General features: G+C 44.7%; 1 protein-coding gene and 1 long non-coding RNA gene across 2 annotated transcripts; one reads left to right on the top strand and one right to left on the bottom strand.

Moving 5' to 3' along the window:
• Window positions 1-324: 324 nt before the first annotated feature.
• Window positions 325-1,510, bottom strand: LOC122015496. Its single transcript, XR_006120913.1, has 2 exons — window positions 1,391-1,510; window positions 325-1,291 (listed from the first exon to the last, which is right to left on the bottom strand). It is a non-coding gene; the product is annotated as an uncharacterized LOC122015496 (long non-coding RNA).
• A 16,064-nt stretch (window positions 1,511-17,574) lies between these two features.
• LOC122016368 (perakine reductase-like) lies at window positions 17,575-20,814 on the top strand. Its single transcript, XM_042573639.1, has 7 exons — window positions 17,575-17,711; window positions 17,819-17,986; window positions 18,074-18,277; window positions 18,741-18,913; window positions 19,368-19,464; window positions 20,045-20,198; window positions 20,456-20,814. Exons 1-7 carry the CDS (start codon window positions 17,661-17,663, stop codon window positions 20,635-20,637), a joined length of 1,029 nt encoding a protein of 342 aa, XP_042429573.1. The 5' UTR covers window positions 17,575-17,660; the 3' UTR covers window positions 20,638-20,814.
• The last annotated feature ends 442 nt before the right edge of the window (window positions 20,815-21,256 follow it).

Genomic DNA, 21,256 nt, shown 5'->3' with positions numbered 1-21,256 from the left:
ATTTCTATATTAGAATTGTAGAAATTTATGCATAAATAAAAAAGGAGCAACTGTCCTAAGATAAAAAATCTTATTTCCTTATCCCATTTCTAGAAATAAAATTCTATAGATTAAAATAATTATTACTTAGGTTGATGGAAGAATAAAATTGGGGTATAAATAATAGTTTCGTCCACGGCCTTTAAATAACAAGGACCGGCTCTGCCTCCCAAAGTTACAAGTAACCATAGCATTACATTCTCAACTATGTAGATGCACTGTATACTGTTTGAGAGTCAAATGCACAATACTCTCCAACCTGAACTAAGTAAATTCACCAAAGAAAAACCATGTACAATCTGCCTTTTTTCCATTAGAGATCTATTGTTTTACATCAAAAAAAAGAACCCCAGTACATGTGGTATTTATATGTCAAGACCCACAGCTAAAGATTGGTCTCATCCTATTGTCATTTTCTACTTGCCACCATTTAACTGTGAATCCAAATCAATATATGCGTCCTTTCTATGGACCCTTCATCTTTCACCTTTGTGTAGTCTACAAAAGAATCAGGACCAAGTTTCCTTGTTTTTGGTACATGCTAAACAAAAAGAAACATCCTTAAAGTTCCAACTGGATGTATAGAAACAAAATGGCATGTTACGGCATTAGCAAGAACTAGTAGTAAAAAGGACTCCTGCGCCATGACAACCTTGTGACATGTTAACTTGTAATTAGAACAACAGACAATTTTAGAACTATGATATATGTCACCAGTTACTGCAAAGCAGACCAGCATTAAAACACCATTTTGTTTTTGATAAACTTGTGGAATGTCAGATTATGATCAGAACAACAAACAAAATCAGAAATGTGATATTTGTTATCAGTGACTGCATTGCAGGTACCAAAAAGGATGTTCATAATCTTCGATCTCATTCAAACAGACCAAATTCGTTCGTGTCAGCAGAAAAAATCACTTTTGTTTTTCTGCGTCAATGCGCATGAACTTTAGCGGATAAACGAAAGAATTAGCATCCCTAAGTTCCTAATCAATTTTGAAAATGTACATCATCGATCGATAGCGAGTTAAGATCCAAATGAGAATTTAAATAAGAAAACGGAAGTAAAAAACGCGAGATCTATCAAAATCATTTCAAAATGAAAGAGAGGGGCTAAAGGAGTTTTATTTCAAAAAACCGATCTTCTTGCCCCAGGCGCTTGAGCTCCGCCGAGATCCGAAGCCTTCCTCAGGTGTCCAACTCGAAGGGACCTTGTGATCCGTCCTGGTCGGCGCGATCGCCCCATCAGCCTGCATTCCGAACCTCAAGTAGGAAACCTTCCTCTCCTCGCATCGCACTTCTCTGATTCGAAGATCAGGAACAGAATTGAAAGCCGATGAACGACCCACCTTGATCTCATCGCCAGTCTCGAGATTCCATTTCCTTCATCGCCGGCGATCGATGCGCCGGTCTGCGGGGTCGTCGGAAGACGATGGGAATCTAAAAATATTTTTTTTAGAGTCCCTTATGTTTCTAAAATCATCAAAATTATATAAAATAATAAATTTATTAATATTTTAAATTATTAAAAATAGGGAAATTATGCAAGTACTCTTATTTTTTTAAAAAAAATCAAAAGGTGTCTCAGAAATTTTATTTCCAAAATACCTCATATTCAACGGTTACTACTGATAACTATTATAATCATTATAAAAAATACCTAACAGTTGCTATCACTAATTTCAAGTAATTTTACAATTTATGGTTTATGATTTAATTATAATTATTTTAAAATCATTTTTGATAAAATTTAAATAATTTTCATCAAGTTAAATTAGTAAAGTTCGTAAAAAATATTTTAATATAAAAGTAATTTGTGAATATCATTTTGATTAAAATTGAATAATTAATTTTTTATATTATAGTAGTTACTGAATAACTTTTATTAAGGATGATAATATCTTCCCAATTTGATAAAAAATTTAATATTCGACTTAAATAAAGGAAATAGAAGGACTACTAATATTTGATATCCGACTCGAATACTAATTAAAATATATATATATATATATATATATAATCCACTAACTATTTATATTCTATTGATATTAGGAATAGATTATATAGATATTTAATATATTTCTTCAATTATATATATTGATCCGGCGGTAAGATTGGGGGATCCACTTCCTAAAGGGTGTCAGCTTGAAGACAGATGAAGGGCTGACTAAGCGGTTAATGACCGCGCCGAGTGGTTGAGTAGGTCCGAGCGGAACCAAAGATAACCGAGCCATGGGCTTGAGTTTAGGCCTTGGAGGCCCAGATAGGCGGGCGTCTGCCCATTTGGGACCGAAGGCGGCGGGTGGTCCGTTCGGCCGGGATAAGGCGAGTGCGAGGTTAGCCGAGTGACCTATTCGTTCGGCTCGGGATATGGGATGTCGGCAAAGGCATGTCGGATTACACGAAAGTGTGCGATGGAGGATCTCGCCGTCACATCATGGAGAGGTTGATCAGAGTGGCGGTATGGCCTTATGGGCGTCTTTCGACATACCCATACGCATGGTCGAAGCAGGTGATTGCTTTGATTAGCGCGACCGGGCTCCTGCGAGAGGTCTATATAAGGTCTCCATTTCTTCACCGGAGGCAAGTCTTAATCCCGAGGCCACCTTTTGTTATTCCTCGCTTAACAGGCGTGGAGGGCGTCGCGGGGCACCCTCAGCTCGGTTTCTGCGAGTTCGCGGAGCATTCGAGGATCGGCGAGGGCGCCACGTGCCCGGTGTCGTTGACTCCTAGTTCGGACGGGATCAAATTGGCGCCGTCTGTGGGATCACCCGATCGGAAACAATGGATGAGGTGGGCGACAACACACGGTGGCGCTTTCGACGGAAGAACTCGAAGCTACGGTCGAGATAAGGAGCAAAAACAGAAAGCAGCGGCCGACGGCCGAGCAACAAGCAACATCTGCGTCGGGTGGCCGGCGGAAGCACCTCAAGCCACCGTTACATTCCATCGGGCCTTATTTCGCACCCCGAAGTACCAATCAAGAGAGAGGATCTTCTTCAGACGAAATGTCAAGGCGAGATGACAGAAAAGGGAAAGCTCCCCGGGCGGACTCATCTCCCGAGAGGATCAATCGCCAATTTTCGGAGGCTATTCTACGAGACCCTCTGCCCAAGCACTACGTGCCTCCGATGATCGGCGAGTACAATGGAACAACAGACCCAGATGATCATCTGGGTAAGTTCGATAACACAGCTACGCTCCATCAATATACAGATGGAGTAAAGTGCCGAGTCTTTCTTACCACTCTCTCGGGATCGGCTCAACGATGGTTTCGGAGGCTGCCGGATGGATCCATCACTAGCTTCAAGGACTTCCGAACGGCCTTCCTCCACCACTTCGCCAGCAGTCGGCGTTATCAGAAGACAAGCATCAGCTTGTTCGACATCAAGCAAGAGCCGAGAGAATCGCTTCGAGCTTACATCCAGCGATTCAACCAAGTGGCGATGGATATTCCAACGGCCACATCAGAGACGATGATGAATGCCTTCACGCAAGGCCTTGTGGATGGGGACTTCTTCCGGTCGCTCATCCGAAAGTCGCCTCGAGATTATGATCACATGCTACATCGGGCTAACGAATACATAAACGTGGAAGAAGCGCAAGCCGTCCGGAAAAAGGAAACTCCAACCGAGCGGGCACCTATGCATGCCGAACGGAAACAGCACGCCGCTCAGCAGCCGCCTAGAGGACCAAAGGCCGAAGCAGTCCGCTCCCCTCGTGGGAGGTCCCAAGTTCAAGAAGTAGCTGCCGCTCGGCCCAAGCCAAAGAAGAGATGGACCCCTATGTTCTGCTCCTTCCACCGGACGGATACGCACAACACGAAGGATTGTCGAAGTCTTCCCTTCGTGGCTAATCCCGTTCCTAGGAATGCCGAACGACGGTCTCCTCCCAGCGACAGGAGACAAAGGACCCATGAAGCCGACCGGACCCGCACCGAGAGGCGACATCAACAGATGCCTGATCGGCACCGATCTCCAAGGCAGGAGAATCACCGAGCGTCCAGAGAACGATCCCGACCGTCCGCTCGGGAAGAGGAAAACAGAGGCAATACTTCCCGAGGCGAGATCAATGTTATTGCTGGTGGGCCAACCGGAGGAGACTCCAACCGAGCCAGAAAGGCGGGCGTCCGGCAACTCCAAATCCACGCAGTCGGTTGCAGCCAAGAGCGAGCATGTGGACCGGAGATCACTTTCGGGCCCGGGGACTTAGAAGGAGTTGAAGTGCCCCACGACGACGCTCTGCTCATTAAAGCGGTAATAGCAAATTACACTATTCATCGCATATTCGTTGACACAGGGAGCTCGGTCAACATCATGTTCAAGAAGACGTTCGATCAGCTACAAATTGATCGAGCCGAGTTGCTGCCCATGACGACCCCGCTCTACGGGTTTACGGGCAACGAAGTTCAGCCGGTCGGACAGATCCGGTTGGCTACCTCGCTGGGAGAGGAGACGCTCAGGAGGACAAGGACAACAAACTTCGTGGTGGTCGACTCTCCCTCGTCCTATAACGTCATTTTGGGACGACCGGCGCTCAGCGAATTCCGAGCGGTCGTCTCAACCTTTCATCAGAAGATCAAGTTCCCCGTGGAGGACAAAGTGGGAGAAGTAAGAGGAGACCAGCTAGCAGCTCGGCGATGTTACATCGAAATGGTCAGAGCAGAAGCTAATTCCACTCGGAAGGCGCCCCGAATCGAGGTACACGCCATAACTGAGAAACCTCCTGCTTTAATTTATGAGGAAAAGGAGGAGGTTCAGATCCATCCGACCCGATCGGAGGCCACGACTTTTATCGCCTCTGATCTGGAGGAGAAGCAAAAGGAGGAACTGATCCAATGCCTCCAACGAAATCATGATGTCTTCGTCTGGTCGACACATGAGTTGCCTGAAATTTCGCCGAACCTAGCGCAGCATGAGTTGCATGTCCGACCGGATGCTCGGCCAGTGAAGCAGAGAAAAAGGGATTTCAGTGCCGAGCAGAATGCCATCATCCGGGCGGAAGTGGAGAAACTTCTGGAGGCCGGCCACATACGCGAGGTGCAGCTGGGTGGCAAGTGGAGAGTCTGCATCGACTTTCGGGACTTAAACAAAGCATGCCCCAAAGATTTTTATCCCCTGCCCCGGATAGATCAGCTGGTGGACTCTACGGGCGACTGCGAATTAATTTGCATGCTTGACGCCTACCAAGGATATCATCAAGTGCCGCTCGCCCGGGAAGATCAAGAAAAAGTAAGCTTCGTAACGGCCGACGACACATATTGCTATAATGTGATGCCGTTCGGATTGAAGAATGCCGGGGCCACCTATCAACGCTTGATGAACAAAGTGTTCAGGGAGCAGATCGGGCGTAATCTGGAAGTCTATGTGGACGACATTCTTATCAAATCCGTCCGAGCGGCCGATCTCTTCAAGGACATGGAAGAAACCTTCCGAATGCTTCGCAAATATGAAGTCAAGCTAAATCCCCAGAAGTGTCTGTTCGGAGCAAAAGGAGGGCGTTTCTTGGGGTACATAGTGACCGAGCTGGGAATCGAAGCAAATCCCAGCAAGGTGAAAGCTCTACAAGACATGCCGCCTCCAAGAAATACAAGGGAAGTACAACGACTGACCGGTCGGATAACTGCATTGTCCAGATTCATCTCCAAAACTGCCGACCAGAGCCTCCCTTTCTTCAAATTTTTGCGCAAAGCCACTAAATTTCACTGGGACGAGGAATGCGACCGAGCATTCGAAGAATTGAAGACATATCTTAATTCCCTGCCTGCACTAGCCAAGCTGATCGGGGGTGAGTCACTTTATGTTTATCTGTCTTCAACCAAGCATGCTGTAGGCTCGGCACTTATAAGGTCCAGCGGCGAGGAACAGCCGGTGTATTTTCTGAGCCACATTTTAAAAGATGCTGAATCTCGTTACACCGGGCTCGAGAAGTTGGCCTTTGCTTTGGTTCTAGCCGCTCGGCGCCTTCGACCATATTTCTTGGCTCACACCATCATTGTCCGGACGAACAGTCCACTAGGAAGAGTACTGTTGAATCCAGAAGCGTCCGGACGGCTCATTAAGTGGACAACAGAACTAAGTGAATTCGACATCCAATACCAGCCCCGCTCGGCGATCAAAGCGCAATCCTTGGCTGATTTTGTGACCGAAGTGCAAAGGCCAGAGCCGGAAGTTATGTGGAGAATATATGTGGATGGGTCCTCCACTCGGCTCGGAAGTGGGATTGGAATATTGCTGCTCTCACCTCAAGAAGAAAAGATGCACCTATCCGTCCGGCTGGATTATAAACCTACCAACAATGAAGCAGAGTATGAGGCCCTTATAGCCGGATTGCAGGCAGCCCGGCATGAGGGTGCCGGTCGGGTGACTCTTTATTCGGATTCACAGTTAGCCGCTCAACAACTTTCTAGCACCTTTGAAATCAACAGTGTTCGGCTTAAACTCTACGTTGAGGCCTTTGAAAAACTCAAAACTACTTTCCGAGAGGTTCTTATTCAGAAGATCCCCCGAACGGAGAACCAGGCAGCAGACGAGTTAGCCAAACTCGCGAGTTCAATAACGCCAGTTGTCATTGCAACAATTGAAAAATCTGCTGGTGGCGACTAACGTCGGCACAGCAATCGCGTTTCAAGCGACTGGAGGACACCTATTATAGAATTTCTCCGTTCGGGTACCACACCTCCGATGAAAATGCCGGCTCCTCGGAAGAAGAGGGTGGTTTACACTCATCGGAGATCAGCTTCAAGAAAGCTTTCTCGCGCCGTTCTTTGAAATGTGTAGCTCGGGAGGACTCGACACATCCTCCGGAAGTACATCAAGGATCATGCGGGGTCATCCGGGCGGGCGCTCGTTGGCTAAGAAGATCCTCTTGGCGGATACTTTTGGCCAACTTTACAAGCAGATGCTGCTGGACAGTATCTACCTTCCTTTCATGCGAAGTATCACAACTTCTCCCACCGACCGGCGAAGAAATGAAGGCCAGCGTTTCATGCCCGTTCGACCAATGGGGAATGGATATTGTCGGTCCATTTCCGATGGCGGTCAGAGGAAATTCTTACTAGTGGCGGTAGACTATTTCTCCAAGTGGGTGGAGGCAGAGCCGCTAAGATCATGAACAAATGGTTAAAAATTCATCGGCAACACATCATTTGTCGGTTCGGCATCCTCGCCGACTAGTGTCCGAAAACGGGCGGCAGTTCACGGGGAAGATGTTAGAGGATTGGTGCAAAAGCTACGGCCGAGCAACATTTCACGTCCGTGGCCTATCCTCGAGCAACGGGAAGTGCCAATGGGAAATTCTTCGCTCGGCTCGACCATTTGGGAGGAAGTTGGCGGATGAAGTCGGGCGTCTTGTGGGTCATCCGAACGGCGCCAAAGGATGGAGAGTCACACCGTTCCATTTGGTATATGGCGGCGGGGTCATTCCGGTTGAAGTCGGCGTTGAGTCCGCCGGATTCAGACGATGATAACGCCGAACGGAGAAACATGGAGCTGGATTTGGTAGAAGAGGAGAGGCAAAGGCGTCCGTTCGGTGATGGCATACCGTCGTGGATGAAGCAAAACTACAACCGTCGCGTCATTCCAGGTCATTCAGGTTGGTGATCTTGTCCGGAAGAAAGTCAAGCCGGTCGTGACGTCGGCAAGCTTGAGCTCAGTGGGCGGTCCTTCAAAATCATCGAGAAGCTCGCTCGGTGCGTATTATTTGGAAGATGAGGAAGGTCGGCAGCTAGATAGGCCGTGGGGAACCACCTCCAACCTTACCAGGCGGGGTGAAAGGTGTGCCTATGTAAATCATCCTGTGTACTTTTTTCGAATACATGCGAAATGAAAATCAAGAAAACAAATATAAGGCATCGTCAACGAGGATCGAAGGCCCGCGCTCGGTCGGAGGTATATTATCTGAGCCATGCTCGAGGACGAAGGCCCCATTGCTCGGAGGTATATTATGCGAGCCAAAAGCTCAATTCAAGACCTTGTCTTGGGTCGGCGGTAGCGTTGTCCAAATTAGGCTTAAAGCGCGTCTAGCCAGACGTTAAGCGGGAGGCCGACCGGCTATAAATATCCGCGCGTCGAGCTCCGGCGTTAAAGATCGAGACCGAGCCGGCGTCTATAAGCCGAGCGGAAGGTTGATGAGCACCGTCGTTAAAGATCGAGAGCCGCGGCCGGCTATAAATATCCGCCGTCGAGCTCCGGCGTTAAAGATCGAGAGATGGGCGTCTATAAGCGTCCGAGCGGAAGGTCGACGAGCCCGTCGTTAAAGATCGAGGCCGTGGCTATAAATATCCGCCGTCGAGCTCAGGCGTTAAAGATCGAGGCAAGGCGTCTATAAACGTCCGGCGGAAGGTCGGCGAGACCCGTCGTTAAAGATCGAGAGCCGCGCGGCCGGCTATAAATATCCGCGCCGTCGAGCTCCGGCGTTAAAGATTGAGAGGCAGGCGGCGTCTATAAGCGTCCGGCGGAAGGTCGACGAGCCCGTCGTTAAAGATCGAGCGCCCGACCGGGCTATAAATATCCGCGCGTCGAGCTCCGGCGTTAAAGATCGAGGCGAGCCGGCGTCTATAAGCGTCCGGGCGGAAGTCGACGAGCCCGTCGTTAAAGATCGAGAGCTCGGGCCGGCTATAAATATCCGCCGTCGAGCTCGGCGTTAAAGATCGAGGCGGCGGCGTCTATAAGCGTCCGGCGGAAGGTCGACGAGCACCGTCGTTAAAGATCGAGAGCGGGCCGGCTATAAATATCCGCCGTCGAGCTCAGGCGTTAAAGATCGAGGCAGGCGGCGTCTATAAGCGTCCGGTGGAAGGTCGGAGCCCGTCGTTAAGATCGAGAGGCGCCGGCTATAAATATCCGCACCGTCGAGCTCGGCGTTAAAGATCGAGGCAGAGCGGCGTCTATAAGCGTCCGGCGGAAGGTCGACAAGCCCGTCGTTAAGGATCGAGGCCGCGCGACCGGCTATAAATATCCGCGCCGTCGAGCTCGGCGTTAAAGATCGAGGCGAGCGGCGTCTATAAGCGTCCGGCGGAAGGTCGTGAACCCGTCATTAAAGATCGAGTCGGTCCGGCGACTATATATCCCCGCCGAGAGCTCCGACGTTAAAGATCGAGAGACGAGCCGGCGTCTATAAACGTCCGAGCGGAAGGTCGACGAGCACCGTCGTTAAAGATCGAGAGCTGCGCCGACCTAAATATCCGCGCCGTCGAGCTCCGACGTTAAAGATCGAGAGACGAGCCGGCGTCTATAAACGTCCGAGCGGAAAGTCGACGAGCCCCGTCGTTAAAGATCGAGAGCCGCGCCGACCGGCTATAAATATCCGCGCCGTCGAGCTCCGACGTTAAAGATCGAGAGACGAGCCGGCGTCTATAAACGTCCGAGCGGAAGGCCGACGAGCTCCGTCAAAGATCGAGGGCTGAACCCGCGACTGTGAACTTCTTGGACGGAACTAAGGACGCCAAATAACGAGCGTTCGCAAGTACTAAATTGATTAAGGCCGATCGGCCGTCAGTTTGTCAATACTTCGTATTCGCTGAACGCAAGCAGTATAGTCAAGCGCTAAACGATTTTGAGGAAAACGAGCGAATCGATTAACCGGACCGGTCGCCTAGTGAGAAACACGTGGAGCCTAATTGATTCTACGAATGAGCATCAAACAGAATAAAGAGGGGCAATGAAGGGCAAACAAAAATACAAGTAAAAGAACACAATTATGCCGAACGGCACGTACAAAAGTTTTACATTCGCAAAGCGGATGAAATACAGAAAGTACTTAGAAGAGCTCGCCTCACTCTGGGTCCTCAAAATTAAAAAAGGCGTCCGGGATATCATCTATCATGGCCGCCAGGTCGGAGGCGGGAATATGCATTCCCGTAGGAAGGTGGCCACCCTTCTTCAAGTACGCCATGGTGACCTTGACCGCCTCGGCGAAGGTTGAGGAGACGTTGCCGCCGAATTTTGCGCCGAACCGTTCCGAGCGGAGGTATTCTTGGCGCGCTGCTGCTAAGCGACTCGGCTCTCCCTCCTTATATTTTTTGAGCACCGCCCGGGAGGCGGTTAAGGAATCTTGGACTGCCTTCAAGTCCATCTCAGCCTTTGTGCGTTCAGCCGAACGGACCTCCCGCTCGGCGTTCAGCTGGGCCTCCAGATCCTGGGATCGCTGATCTAGCGCGCGGACATCTACTTTCATCTTGTCCAGATCAGCTATCGCTCGCTTCTTCCGGGCAGTAGCGCGTTTGGCATCCGCCTCGCGCTTCTTGACTTGGCCCTCTAGCCGAGCCACTTCTGTAGACAGGTCGGCGGACTTCTTCTGTTCGGCCTCGAGGGCTTGTTTCTCCCGCTCGGCCGTTGGACCTCCCGACACTTGGAGTTTTTCCAGGAGATCCTCCAACTCGGCTAGCCGATGGCTAGTGGCGATTTGCTCAGCCCAACGCTATAAGGGAAATAATAAAATCAGGAGCCAAACGGTAGCATGGCACGGGAAGAAAAATGAACGTACCTGAGTGGCCTGCTGCATGTTGTTATCGCCCAGCTGCTTGGGCGTCATGAGGGCCACCTGAATCTGGGCGTCCTCGAAGAGCTTGGCAAGCGGACCCGTCAGGGTTATTTCGTGAACGGGGCTCGATGGCCGATCGACAGACAATAGATATTCCTCCGATGGGAATCGGAGGGTGGTCTTGATGGTCGGGTGGCCGGGTGGCCGGCCGGCGCTTCTTCAGCCGCGGTCGCCTGACACGGAGACTCCCCTATGGTGGAAGTTTCGCCCAACCGTCGTAAGCGGCGACGAGTCCATGGAGGAGAGCCAGAGGGCTGTGCGGTGGGTGAGGTCACTGGGGTCCCGGTCCGCGACGGCGTGTGATCTGGCGAAGCGACCCCGATCGGCGCCTGTGGCTCGTCCTCCTGGGTCGGCGGAAGGCTGGAGTCTCTTCGACGTTTTCGCCGAACTTCCAGTGGTGGATCCCGACTGAGGACTCCCGGCTCGGCGGGGCGAGAAGCAGGATCGCCTCAACCTCCGTTAGAAGCGGATGGGGCGACATTTCGGTGATGCGCCCCCTCTCCTGCATCTGGGCGGTGGGGATGAGACCCGCTCGTGAGCTCTTTTTAGTAGCCGCCTCAATTTCCCGACCTTGATTTCGGATGAGCGGTAGCCTTGGGCGCCACATGACTTGTGCGGTGGAAGAAATTAAAATCGATTAGACAAAAAGGCTAAGGGGTAAAGAGTCCTTACCCGTGCGGTAGGGGAGATTGGCCGAGCAGGAGATAACCCAAAATATACAACACCTTGAGAAGCAACTGGTCGATCTTGTCTGCGTGACGGACAACGATTAACCGCATGAAGGTAGGCGGATTGTACGAAACTCATTTGAGTCGGCCGCAATGATGCCATTTGGTTCGGAAGGCTGGCCGCTCGGGAAGTCGGATATAGAAGAAAAACTCCTTCCAGTGCTTGTTGGAGGTCGGCATATTATCAAAAAATTTAAAGCCTATTCTACTTTGGAAAATAAAAGTGCCCAACTCAGATTGTTTGGGGTAGAAGAAGAAGTGGAATATTTTGGGGTCAAGAGGGATACTGTGCAGCTTAAAGAGGATGACCACCCCACTCAGCAGCCTAAAGGAATTCGGCACAAGCTGGCCGAGCGGGATGCGGAAATAATTACAAACCTCCAAAATAAATGGATGGGTAGGAAATCTAAGGCCGCCCTGGAATTGGTCTAAAAAGAAACAAACGGTGCCGATCGGCGGGTCATGGGGTCGGTCGGTCGGGTCGGCTATAATTATTTCATGGTCATCAGGGATCCCATACGTCCGAACAAGACGCCGAGCCCCCTCTTCATCAAATCGACTCTCCATGGTCTGATACCAAGGGCCATGAACGTCAACAGCGGGTTCGGAGGAGCTTGCCATCTCGGAGAAGCAAAAAGATAGCAAGAAACCGAAGGGGAACGAAAGAGGCAAAACGAGTTGGGAAGACCTTGTAAGCGAAGGAAGACTCCGAGAAGGAAGCAGGCGGAAAAGATCACGGTGGGATGGTAGCCGCAAGAGCAGGCTGGATCGTCGGAGGTGTGGCGAGAAGGCGAGGAGGACAGCAGCAATGCAGCGAAGGAAGGAGACGAAGGCTTTATCTGGTGAGGCGGTCGGCCTCCGCCGTCGGATCAGATCACGAAGGCGAGGTCATCATCTAACCGTCCATTTCAAAGTAATCGGCGTCCCATCGTCGGATCATCACCGCCACGCAAGGAGAGCCACGTGGCGCTCTGTCACCGATCGCAATTAAGGCCGCGCATGCTTCGGCTTAATGAAGAGGATTTGCGTGATTTTCGAGAAGATTTAGACAAGCAAACGTCCCGTTGAGCGACAAGACAACCAAAGCGAAGAGCCGAGCGGAAGCGATGAGGCGAGCGGCTCAAGGGATATTATAAGCGGCAGTGGCGGCGGCAGCTCGGGACATAGTCCAGTCGATCGGACTCACGCCTCCTTCGACTAGACTTGAAGGAAGGCAAGTGATCCGTAAGATTGGGGATCCACTTCCTAAAGGGTCTCGACTGAAGGCGGATGAAGGGGCGACTAAGCGGTTAATGGCGAGTGGTTGAGTAGGTCCAGCGGAACGAAGATAACCCGACCATGAGCTTGGGTTTCCGGCCATGGCGGGAGGCCTGAATGGCGGCGGGCGTCTGCATTGGGACCCAAGGGCGGCGGGTGGTCCGTTCGGCGGGATAAGGCGAGTCGAGGTTAGCCGAGTGGCCTATCGTTCGGCTCGGGATATGGGATGTCGGCAAAGGCATGTCGGATGAGTACACAAAAGTGCACGATGGAGGATCTCGCCATCACATCATGGAGAGGTTGATACAGTAGCGGTATGGCCTTATGGACGTCTTTCTGACAGACCCATACCTGGGCATGGTCGAAAGCAGGTGATTGCTTTGATTAGCGCGCCCAGGCTCCTGCGAGAGGTTTATATAAGGTCTCCATTTCTTCACCAGAGGTACGCAAGTCTTAATCCTGATGCCACCTTTTTGTTATTCCTCGCCTAACTTGAGCGTCGGAGGGCCGTCGCCGGGGCACCCCTCCCCGCTCGGTTTTGCTGCAGGTTCGCCGGAGCACTCGAGGATCCAGCAGGGAGCGCCACGTGCCCAGTGTCCGTTGACTCCTGGTTCAGACAGGATCATATATATTTTTAATACTATCTTAATTCTAATATGCTTTAGTTGAATGATGATAATTTAATGGAAAGAAAAATAATTATTAATATAGAAGATATCTAAACTTTTAATGAGTATGAGTATGAGATCAGATATCTGATAATCGATGGGTATGAGAATGAAAGATATAGAATTCGACCCACCAACCTGACCATTATTATCCTTATTTTCTACTCATTATAGCAGCTAATGGTAGCTACTATATAACATTATTATATGCCCCTCGGGGCGGTGCGATGGTTAAGGCATGGGGTGTTGCCACATGAGGTCTTGGGGTCGAAACTCGGCGTGACCGAGTATAACCTCGTCCATGTCTTGGCCATTTGCACTAATGGCTAGTAGTCACCTGTGATTTACCTCCTCCGTGTTGACCTAGGGACGGGTTGGCGGAGGCGCTGAGGGGCGATGTGATTTCCCCTTGTGGGGCCCACCATTTTGGTGGGCTGTCACTATTTATAATTTTTTTATTTTTTTAAATAAATACGGTGGGTCCCACCCAAAAAAGTGGGTGACTTTTTTAATAAAAATCAGAACATTAAAAAATTTAGAGAAATAAACGTTCGAAATCAGAACATTAAAAGTGGGTGCCACTATTTACAATTCATATATTTTTTTAATTAAAGTAAAATAAGAACTTTAAAAACTTAAAAATAAAATAAAAGGTAACGTTCGAAAACACAACGTTCAGAAAAATAAACGTTCGAAAATTTAAACGTTGCCACGTTGGGTAACGTTCAATTTCTCTCTATATATACATCATTTCTTTTATCTATTTTCATCATTTCCAAACTCATTGTCTACAAAAAATTTAGAGAGAAATGGATTTGTTCAACTCTCCAAGTAACGATGAAAATTCTAGTAAAGAAGGTTCTCAAGTTCGTCATAATATTCCCGAAGACACAATGAGGCATACAATATCAGATCCCGGTGAGGCGTTATTTATGATGGTAGTACGCAATCAATTTAGAGTAGCTGAATTCGTGCAAGATTATCATGGGAGTACACAAAGAAGAAGAACAATTAACAGAGATCGTGTAGCTGGACACACTCGACTTGTCAATGATTATTTATGTGTTGAGCCGATGTATACTGATGATATGTTCCGAAGACGATTCCGAATGATAAAAGAGTTATTTTTGTGCATAGTCACTGATTTGGAAAATCATCCTAGTGGATTTTTTAAATGGAGGAAAGATGCAGCAAGGAGAAAAGGTCTGTCGCCACTTCAAAAATGCACGGCGGCTATCCGTCAACTGGCATATGGAGGTTCTGTCGACCAATTTGACGAGTACTTGCGAATGGGTGAAACAACTGCCCTCGAATGCTTGTCGAACTTTTGCCAATGCGTGATAAAAATATACGGAGGTGAGTACTTAAGAAAACCCAATGCAACTGACATCACTCGTTTGCTTAATGCATGAACAAAAGCATGGTTTCCCTGGGATGTTAGGAAGTCTTGACTGCATGCATTGGGCCTGGAAAAATTATCCGGTTGCGTGGAGGGCACAGTACACGCGAAGCAATCATGGCTATCCAACAATTGTGCTTGAGGCAGTCGCATCTGGCGATTTGTGGATATGACATGCATTTTTTGGAGTTGCTGGATCTCGCAATGACATCAATGTGCTTAATGAGTCACCTATTTTTAATGATGTCTTGAAAGGAAATGCACCGGAAGTTAATTTTATTGTGAACCATACACAATATACAAAAGGGTACTACCTAATAGATGGTATATATTCGGAATGAGCCACTTTCGTCAAGAGTTTTTCCTGCCTTCGGGATCCGAAAAGAATTAAATTTAAGGAAAGACAAGAGGCTGCAAGAAAAGATGTCGAGCGGGCATTTGGGGTACTCCAAGCTCGTTGGGCAATTATAAGAGGTCCAGGGCGACATTGGTTTATGGACAAATGCAAAAAAATCATGTATACATGCATTATTTTACATAACATGATTGTGGAGGTTGAAGGCTATGCAATATCGATTTGGGATCGCAAAGAACAAGATTCAATCACAGCGAATCATGGCTCAACCAGTGAATTTGCTGAATACATTCGAAGAAATTTCGAGTTACGTGATACTCAGGTGCATCATCAACTTCGTCATGATTTGGTTGAACACATCTGGGAAACATGCCATCGTGATGAGTAAATAACTAATTTATTATATATGAAATATTTAGTTATTCAATTCTGATTTTGTGAAATATTTAAACTACGTTGTAGTTTTTTTTTAAAAAATGTGTACGCTCGATGTTGTATTGTTGATGTTGTATTATTTTCATTTAAATAAAATATTAATATTAAAAAACTTATATTGAATAATTGTCAAAAATATATTTATGAATAAATAGACGAAATATATTAAAAATATATAATAATTTTATTTAAATATAAAAATATATGTAAGTTAATAAAATGGTTATGGGACCCATAAATATTTGATTAGTGGGAGGTTTGATTGTGAAGTTGAGGATATTTGAGAGTGAGATATTTGATTGGTAGAACCCATAAATATTTGGATGATGAAACATTTCATTATAAAAGTTGAGATATTTGAATAATGAGATATTTAAAAATTGATGTGAAAATAGGGTCCACAAATACAAATACTTGGAGAAATATCTCAAGCTATTGGATGCTCTAAGTTTTACACGTTGTAATAATTAACAACTACAGATAGATAGTGGTTACAACGCCATTAGAAAAGCAGTTACAACGCCGTTAGAAAGGGATATTTGATTATAAAATTTTCAATGGAGCATTTTTTATTTTTTTTAAATGAGCGCATTTACATAATTTGGGCATCCTTTTGTTTTTACCCATAAAAATATTACACGAGGATAATGTTCGCGACTAACATCATAAAATAAAAATTTTAATAGAGCAATTTATTAAAATAAATAAAATTTTCTTTTAAATATCTTCTTCTTCTTTTCGGTTGTTTATTTGTTCTTGGAGAACGGTTCCATTCCATTATTTCATAGACAATGACAAGAGCATTCAACTTCCAAATTGGATCTTAAAGATATCTAATTTTATAATTTTTTTATCAATTATTAAGGTCAGTAATATATGATACATCAATTCAGTATTTTTTTTTTATTCCAAAGGTTAGTAGTCGTCCGTGATTTACCTCTTTCGTGTTGGCCCTGAGACGGATTAACGGGGGCACTGGGAACAAGCGTATTCATCTTTTGTCACTATCAATTCAGTATTTTTAATTTAATCATCTATAAAAATTTATTAATTAATTTATAAAAATTAAAATTTAATTCTTAGATGTATACAAAATTGAGAAGGTATTCTATGACTGTACCTCTGGTTGCAAATATTCCTTTTCTATGGTCTATCTCTATGAGGCAAAGACAAGCATTAAATTACAATTGAGTTGATTGAATAAGGGATTAGCCTCGATTTCGCTATCACTAGTTGTGACTTCACAGATGGCTCTATGGCCAGCTCGTCTGCAATTTTGTGGCCGTCTCGATCACGTAAAATCTATACATTTTTTTGATAGTTTTTAAAAATCTATAATTTATTTGGATTTTTGATAATTCAGTATCCAGATCAAGATTCAAACCGTCGATAATTGATTAGCTACTAAAGTTGCACGGGCTTTTTTTTTTTAAAAAAAAAAATTCTATACAAGTCTGTTTTTATAATCCAACTTTTTAAATTGACTATTTGTTCATATGTCAGAATATTTGACCGTTGCACCATTTTTATTATCTAGATAATTTCGAAACAATTAATTTATAAAAATAAATTAAGAAAAACTTATAAAGACTTATCTAAATAGACACGGTTAGATTTATCATCCCACTAACAGAAAATCCTTATAATATAGTATTTCTGGAATTCAAATTTTAAACGTCGGATAGTAGGCTCGGGTAAAAAAATCATTAAAAAAAAATACAAAAACACAAAACAGAGAAGAACTCTTTGCTTTTAAAGAGTTAAAAAGGCATCACATTGTAATTTCGTATAGAAAATAATTTTATTCAAGCATTTTTTTTTAGCAAATCGTGTTTCTTTTTAATTCAACTTATTATATAAGAATATGTTTTATATTAAAAATTATTTATCAATTTATTTAATTTTATTTAAATTTGATAAATATCATTTTAAAATTATTATAATAATTATACTAGTGTATGTTTAAGTGATTTTAATAAATATAAATAATTTTAATTAAATTAATAAAAAATATTTTTATATATAATTAAATTAAAACGATTTATTTTAACAACGTTAGGTGCTGTTTTGACATTTAAGGCCCTTTAATAGGTCAAGAAATATTTTTCTTTTTAAATAAATATTTTCCTTTTTTATTTTAATACAGTTAGGTGTTGTTTTGACTTATAAAAGCCGTGGGTTTCGGCAGCTTGCTTCACTGAAGGAGGCAGCTCTGGCGACTCGCGTCGATCGGAAGCCATGGAGGCCCCGAGCATGCCCAGAGTGAGGTTGGGATCCCAAGGACTAGAGGTATCGCTTTCATGCACTTCTCTTCTACCTTTGTTCTCAATCCGTGAGCCAAAAGAAAGAAAAGGCCGCCTTACTCGATATCCCCGCCGCTTTCCCTTCTCTTTTAGGTTTCGAGACTGGGTTTCGGGTGCTACGGCATTGCAGGGATCTTCAGCGCGCCTTACAGTGAGGAAGAAACCAACGGCATCATCAAACAGGTGTTCGATCGGGGCATCACTTTCTTCGACACCGCCGACGCCTACGGACCGCACACAAACGAGATATTGATCGGAAAGGTTCGATCTTTCTCTCTCTCCCTCGTGTAGAAATTGGCTGCTTAAGGATTTGAGATTGGAGGATGAAAAGGTGGGGGGTTTTCGCAGGCGCTGAAGCATTTGCCGAGAGAAAAGGTCCAACTTGCCACTAAATTTGGCATCTCGAAGTACAAAGGAAACGACCTCGAGATCAACGGGAAGCCGGAGTACGTGCGGGCGTGCTGCGAGGCAAGCCTCGATCGCCTGGGTGTGGACTACATCGATCTTTACTACCAGCACCGGGTGGATTTGACTGTTCCTATTGAGGACACCGTGAGCAATCAAACACACTTTTTTAAGCTTATTGTTGAAAATTCACCAGAATCTTTTTGAAATCCGGATTCACAAATGCCCAAGGAGAGTATTGTAATAAAAGAAAATGAAACTTCTCTTGCAAGAGAGGAAGATTACACCTCTTGTTTGAGAATAAGAAAAGTAGAGAAAAGGGCTTTGCAAGCTTTCTACAAGACGAGGAGAAGAGGATTTCTTGATTATCTCAAAGAGAGATAAGACCCCCATTTTATAAGAGGTGGGATGGTTAATTAGCCATTGCAAACCAGTCAAATAATAATTGTATTACAGCCAAATAATGACAGGTAAATCAACCAAATAATGACAGATTTTTAGCCAGATAATGGCTGGTTTCCAGTTGGAATATCTTTCTTATTTTCAACACTTATGAGCTAGGCCTGTTTAGCATTGATTAACTAGTTATATTCTTTCTTTGGCATCCAAGATGGGAGAGCTCAAGAAGCTAGTGGAGGAGGGGAAGGTGAAATACATTGGGCTGTCAGAGGCCAGCCCTGATACAATCAGGAGAGCGCATTCTGTGCACCCCATCACTGCTGTGCAGATGGAGTGGTCACTCTGGACTCGTGACCTTGAGAGTGAGGTCGTTCCTCTTTGCAGGTGTTTTCTCTTGCTATATTAAAAATCATCATTTGCTACTTTGCATGATGGTAGCAAACACTTTGTCAAAATTGTCTTTTTGAGTTCATATGGGTTCTATTTTGCTCGAAATATATGCATGTGTGCACTTTGCTATCGACTTGTTGAGTCTTTGTTGATAGGGAGAAAATGATAATCAAAGCCCCATTTGGATGATTCTCCCCTTTGGTGCATGTTTACACTTGTTATGTTCTTAAAAGATTAATTCTTCCATAGTAATATTAGTTTACACTTTACACTTGTTTAATTTGGCTTGCTAAAAGTTGATTGGCACTATGATTCACAGGCTATTGCCTTTGTAAACATCAGTTATCGATTCTTTTCATAGAAGCATTTGTAATTCTTCTTTTGTGACAAAATTGGGAATTAAACCAATCTCGAGAGTTTCTAACTAAAGTAAATTGTTGAGAAACAGGAATCTTGGCATTGGAATAGTCGCGTATAGCCCTCTTGGCTCTGGGTTTTTTGCTGGAAAGGCCAGTGTAAGAAGCTTGACTCCTGGCAGTGTTCTGGTATGATCTCACTGTTGATTTTCTTTCTTCGCCATCCCTTTTCTTGGTACATACGGAATTGCAAGTGTATTAGGATTTTTGTTTCTTTTTCAGTAGCAGTGACTTTTTCTTTATTGCTTGAGTTATGATCCTTCGATTGTAAAGATGATTGTTTTTTTCTCTACATATAAAATTGCAAGTGTATGAAGATTGTTTTTTCTTTTCGTGTCAGAGTGACTTATTTTTATTGCTTAATACTTGATCCTCCGATTGCAGAAATTATTTTAAATCACAAGTGTATGAGAATTTTGTTTCTTTTCAAACCTTTTCTTTATTGCTTTAAGACACGATCCTTCAATCACAGAGATTATTTCTTTTTCCTCGGTACATAAAACATACAAATGCACATGGATTTTGTTTAATATCGCAATGACAATATTCTTACTGCATAAGAAATGATCAAAAGTGTGATGATTTTGTTTCTTCTTATATCGTGGTGACTTTACTTGTATGCTCAAGGCATGATCCTTCAGTATAGAGATGATTTAATCCTTCGATATTGAGATGCTTCCTTGGTTGGCTCACTAGTTGTTTTCCTCAGTCTCATTTCCCTAAGTTCTCTGGAGACAATTTGGATAGGAACAAGATCCTATATTTTCGGTTAACAGACTTGGCTGCAAAACATGGTTGTACCCCTGCTCAATTGGCCCTTGCCTGGCTTCTCCACCAAGGGAATGATGTAGTGCCCATTCCAGGTAAAACTTTCTTATTCGATAAGTTACTGATGATTCTATTACTTGTACATCGATGCAATTTGTACTATCCCTCGTAAATAATGACTCATAGTTAGATTTCTTGCATTTTTCACAATTTGGTCAAGTGAAATAGTTTGATCTCTTAGTCTCTTAGATAAAGTGTTGATTTACATGCTTAAGTCAAAAAGTGATAAAATGAATACCCCAAACTCTAAACCCTAAACTGGCCTTTTCACTATTACTTTAATGATGGTCAGGGACGACGAAGATCAAGAACTTGGAGGAGAACATTGGCTCCCTGAAGGTGAAGCTTACAGAAGATGACCTGAATGAGATTTCTGAGGCATTGCCTGTGGATGAATTTGCCGGGGGTAGAGCCATGGGACCTTTTGCATCATATGTGTGGCAGCTTGCAAATACACCCCCCAAAATCGTGTAATCAACTTTTCATCCCCTCTACCAATAGGTCTCAAGTTTCTGTTGTTTACTCTGGCGTTTATAATTACCAGCTTTGTAATAAACTTGGAAATGGATTTTGCAAGTTTTTGTTTTGCTTTTGCATAAAACATTTATGAGAAAAATATATTTTAGATTTTTCAGTTTTTGTCATAGAAAATTAACAGAAAATCAAAAGTACATTTTTTTTTATCGATCTCATCAAATGCACGCCCCTCTTTTAGAAATTATCAAAACCGTGATGTTTTACCGGTACTTTTCTGTCCAAAAATACACGTCACTCCCGGGGTCTAGTTTTCGATATCCGTATAAATAATAAAAACTTTAAGAACTATCTAAACAAAATAGTCAGAAAATATGTCATATACTTCATAGACTACAAAATAATACATACCAACATATGAAACTAAAATGATACATACCAACATATGAAACTAAACGTAAATACAATGAGACGAAAGTACAACAAACGAAAAATCTGTTAGTCGAAATTTCTGAGCTATCCTATGTAAGGTTGAATCCAATTATAATATCTAAAGGATCCCGTACCTATAAAACTAGAAATCACAGTAAACTAAATGACTAAGTAGCAAAAGAATGGG

Source organism: Zingiber officinale, chromosome 8B (genome assembly GCF_018446385.1).
Source record: "Zingiber officinale cultivar Zhangliang chromosome 8B, Zo_v1.1, whole genome shotgun sequence".
Lineage (NCBI taxonomy): Eukaryota > Viridiplantae > Streptophyta > Magnoliopsida > Zingiberales > Zingiberaceae > Zingiber > Zingiber officinale.
The sequence above is the reverse complement of the archived record's forward strand: the minus strand, read 5'-3'. Positions and strand labels throughout refer to the sequence as shown.

Excerpts from the sequence above, each read along its gene's own strand:
- LOC122016368 (XM_042573639.1), top strand. The coding sequence starts at position 17,661 with ATGGAGGCCCCGAGCATGCCCAGAGTGAGGTTGGGATCCCAAGGACTA. Across the intron at positions 18,278-18,740 it reads CTGTTCCTATTGAGGACACC|ATGGGAGAGCTCAAGAAGCT; the intron begins GTGAGCAATCAA and ends TTGGCATCCAAG. Across the intron at positions 19,465-20,044 it reads TGACTCCTGGCAGTGTTCTG|TCTCATTTCCCTAAGTTCTC; the intron begins GTATGATCTCAC and ends TGTTTTCCTCAG.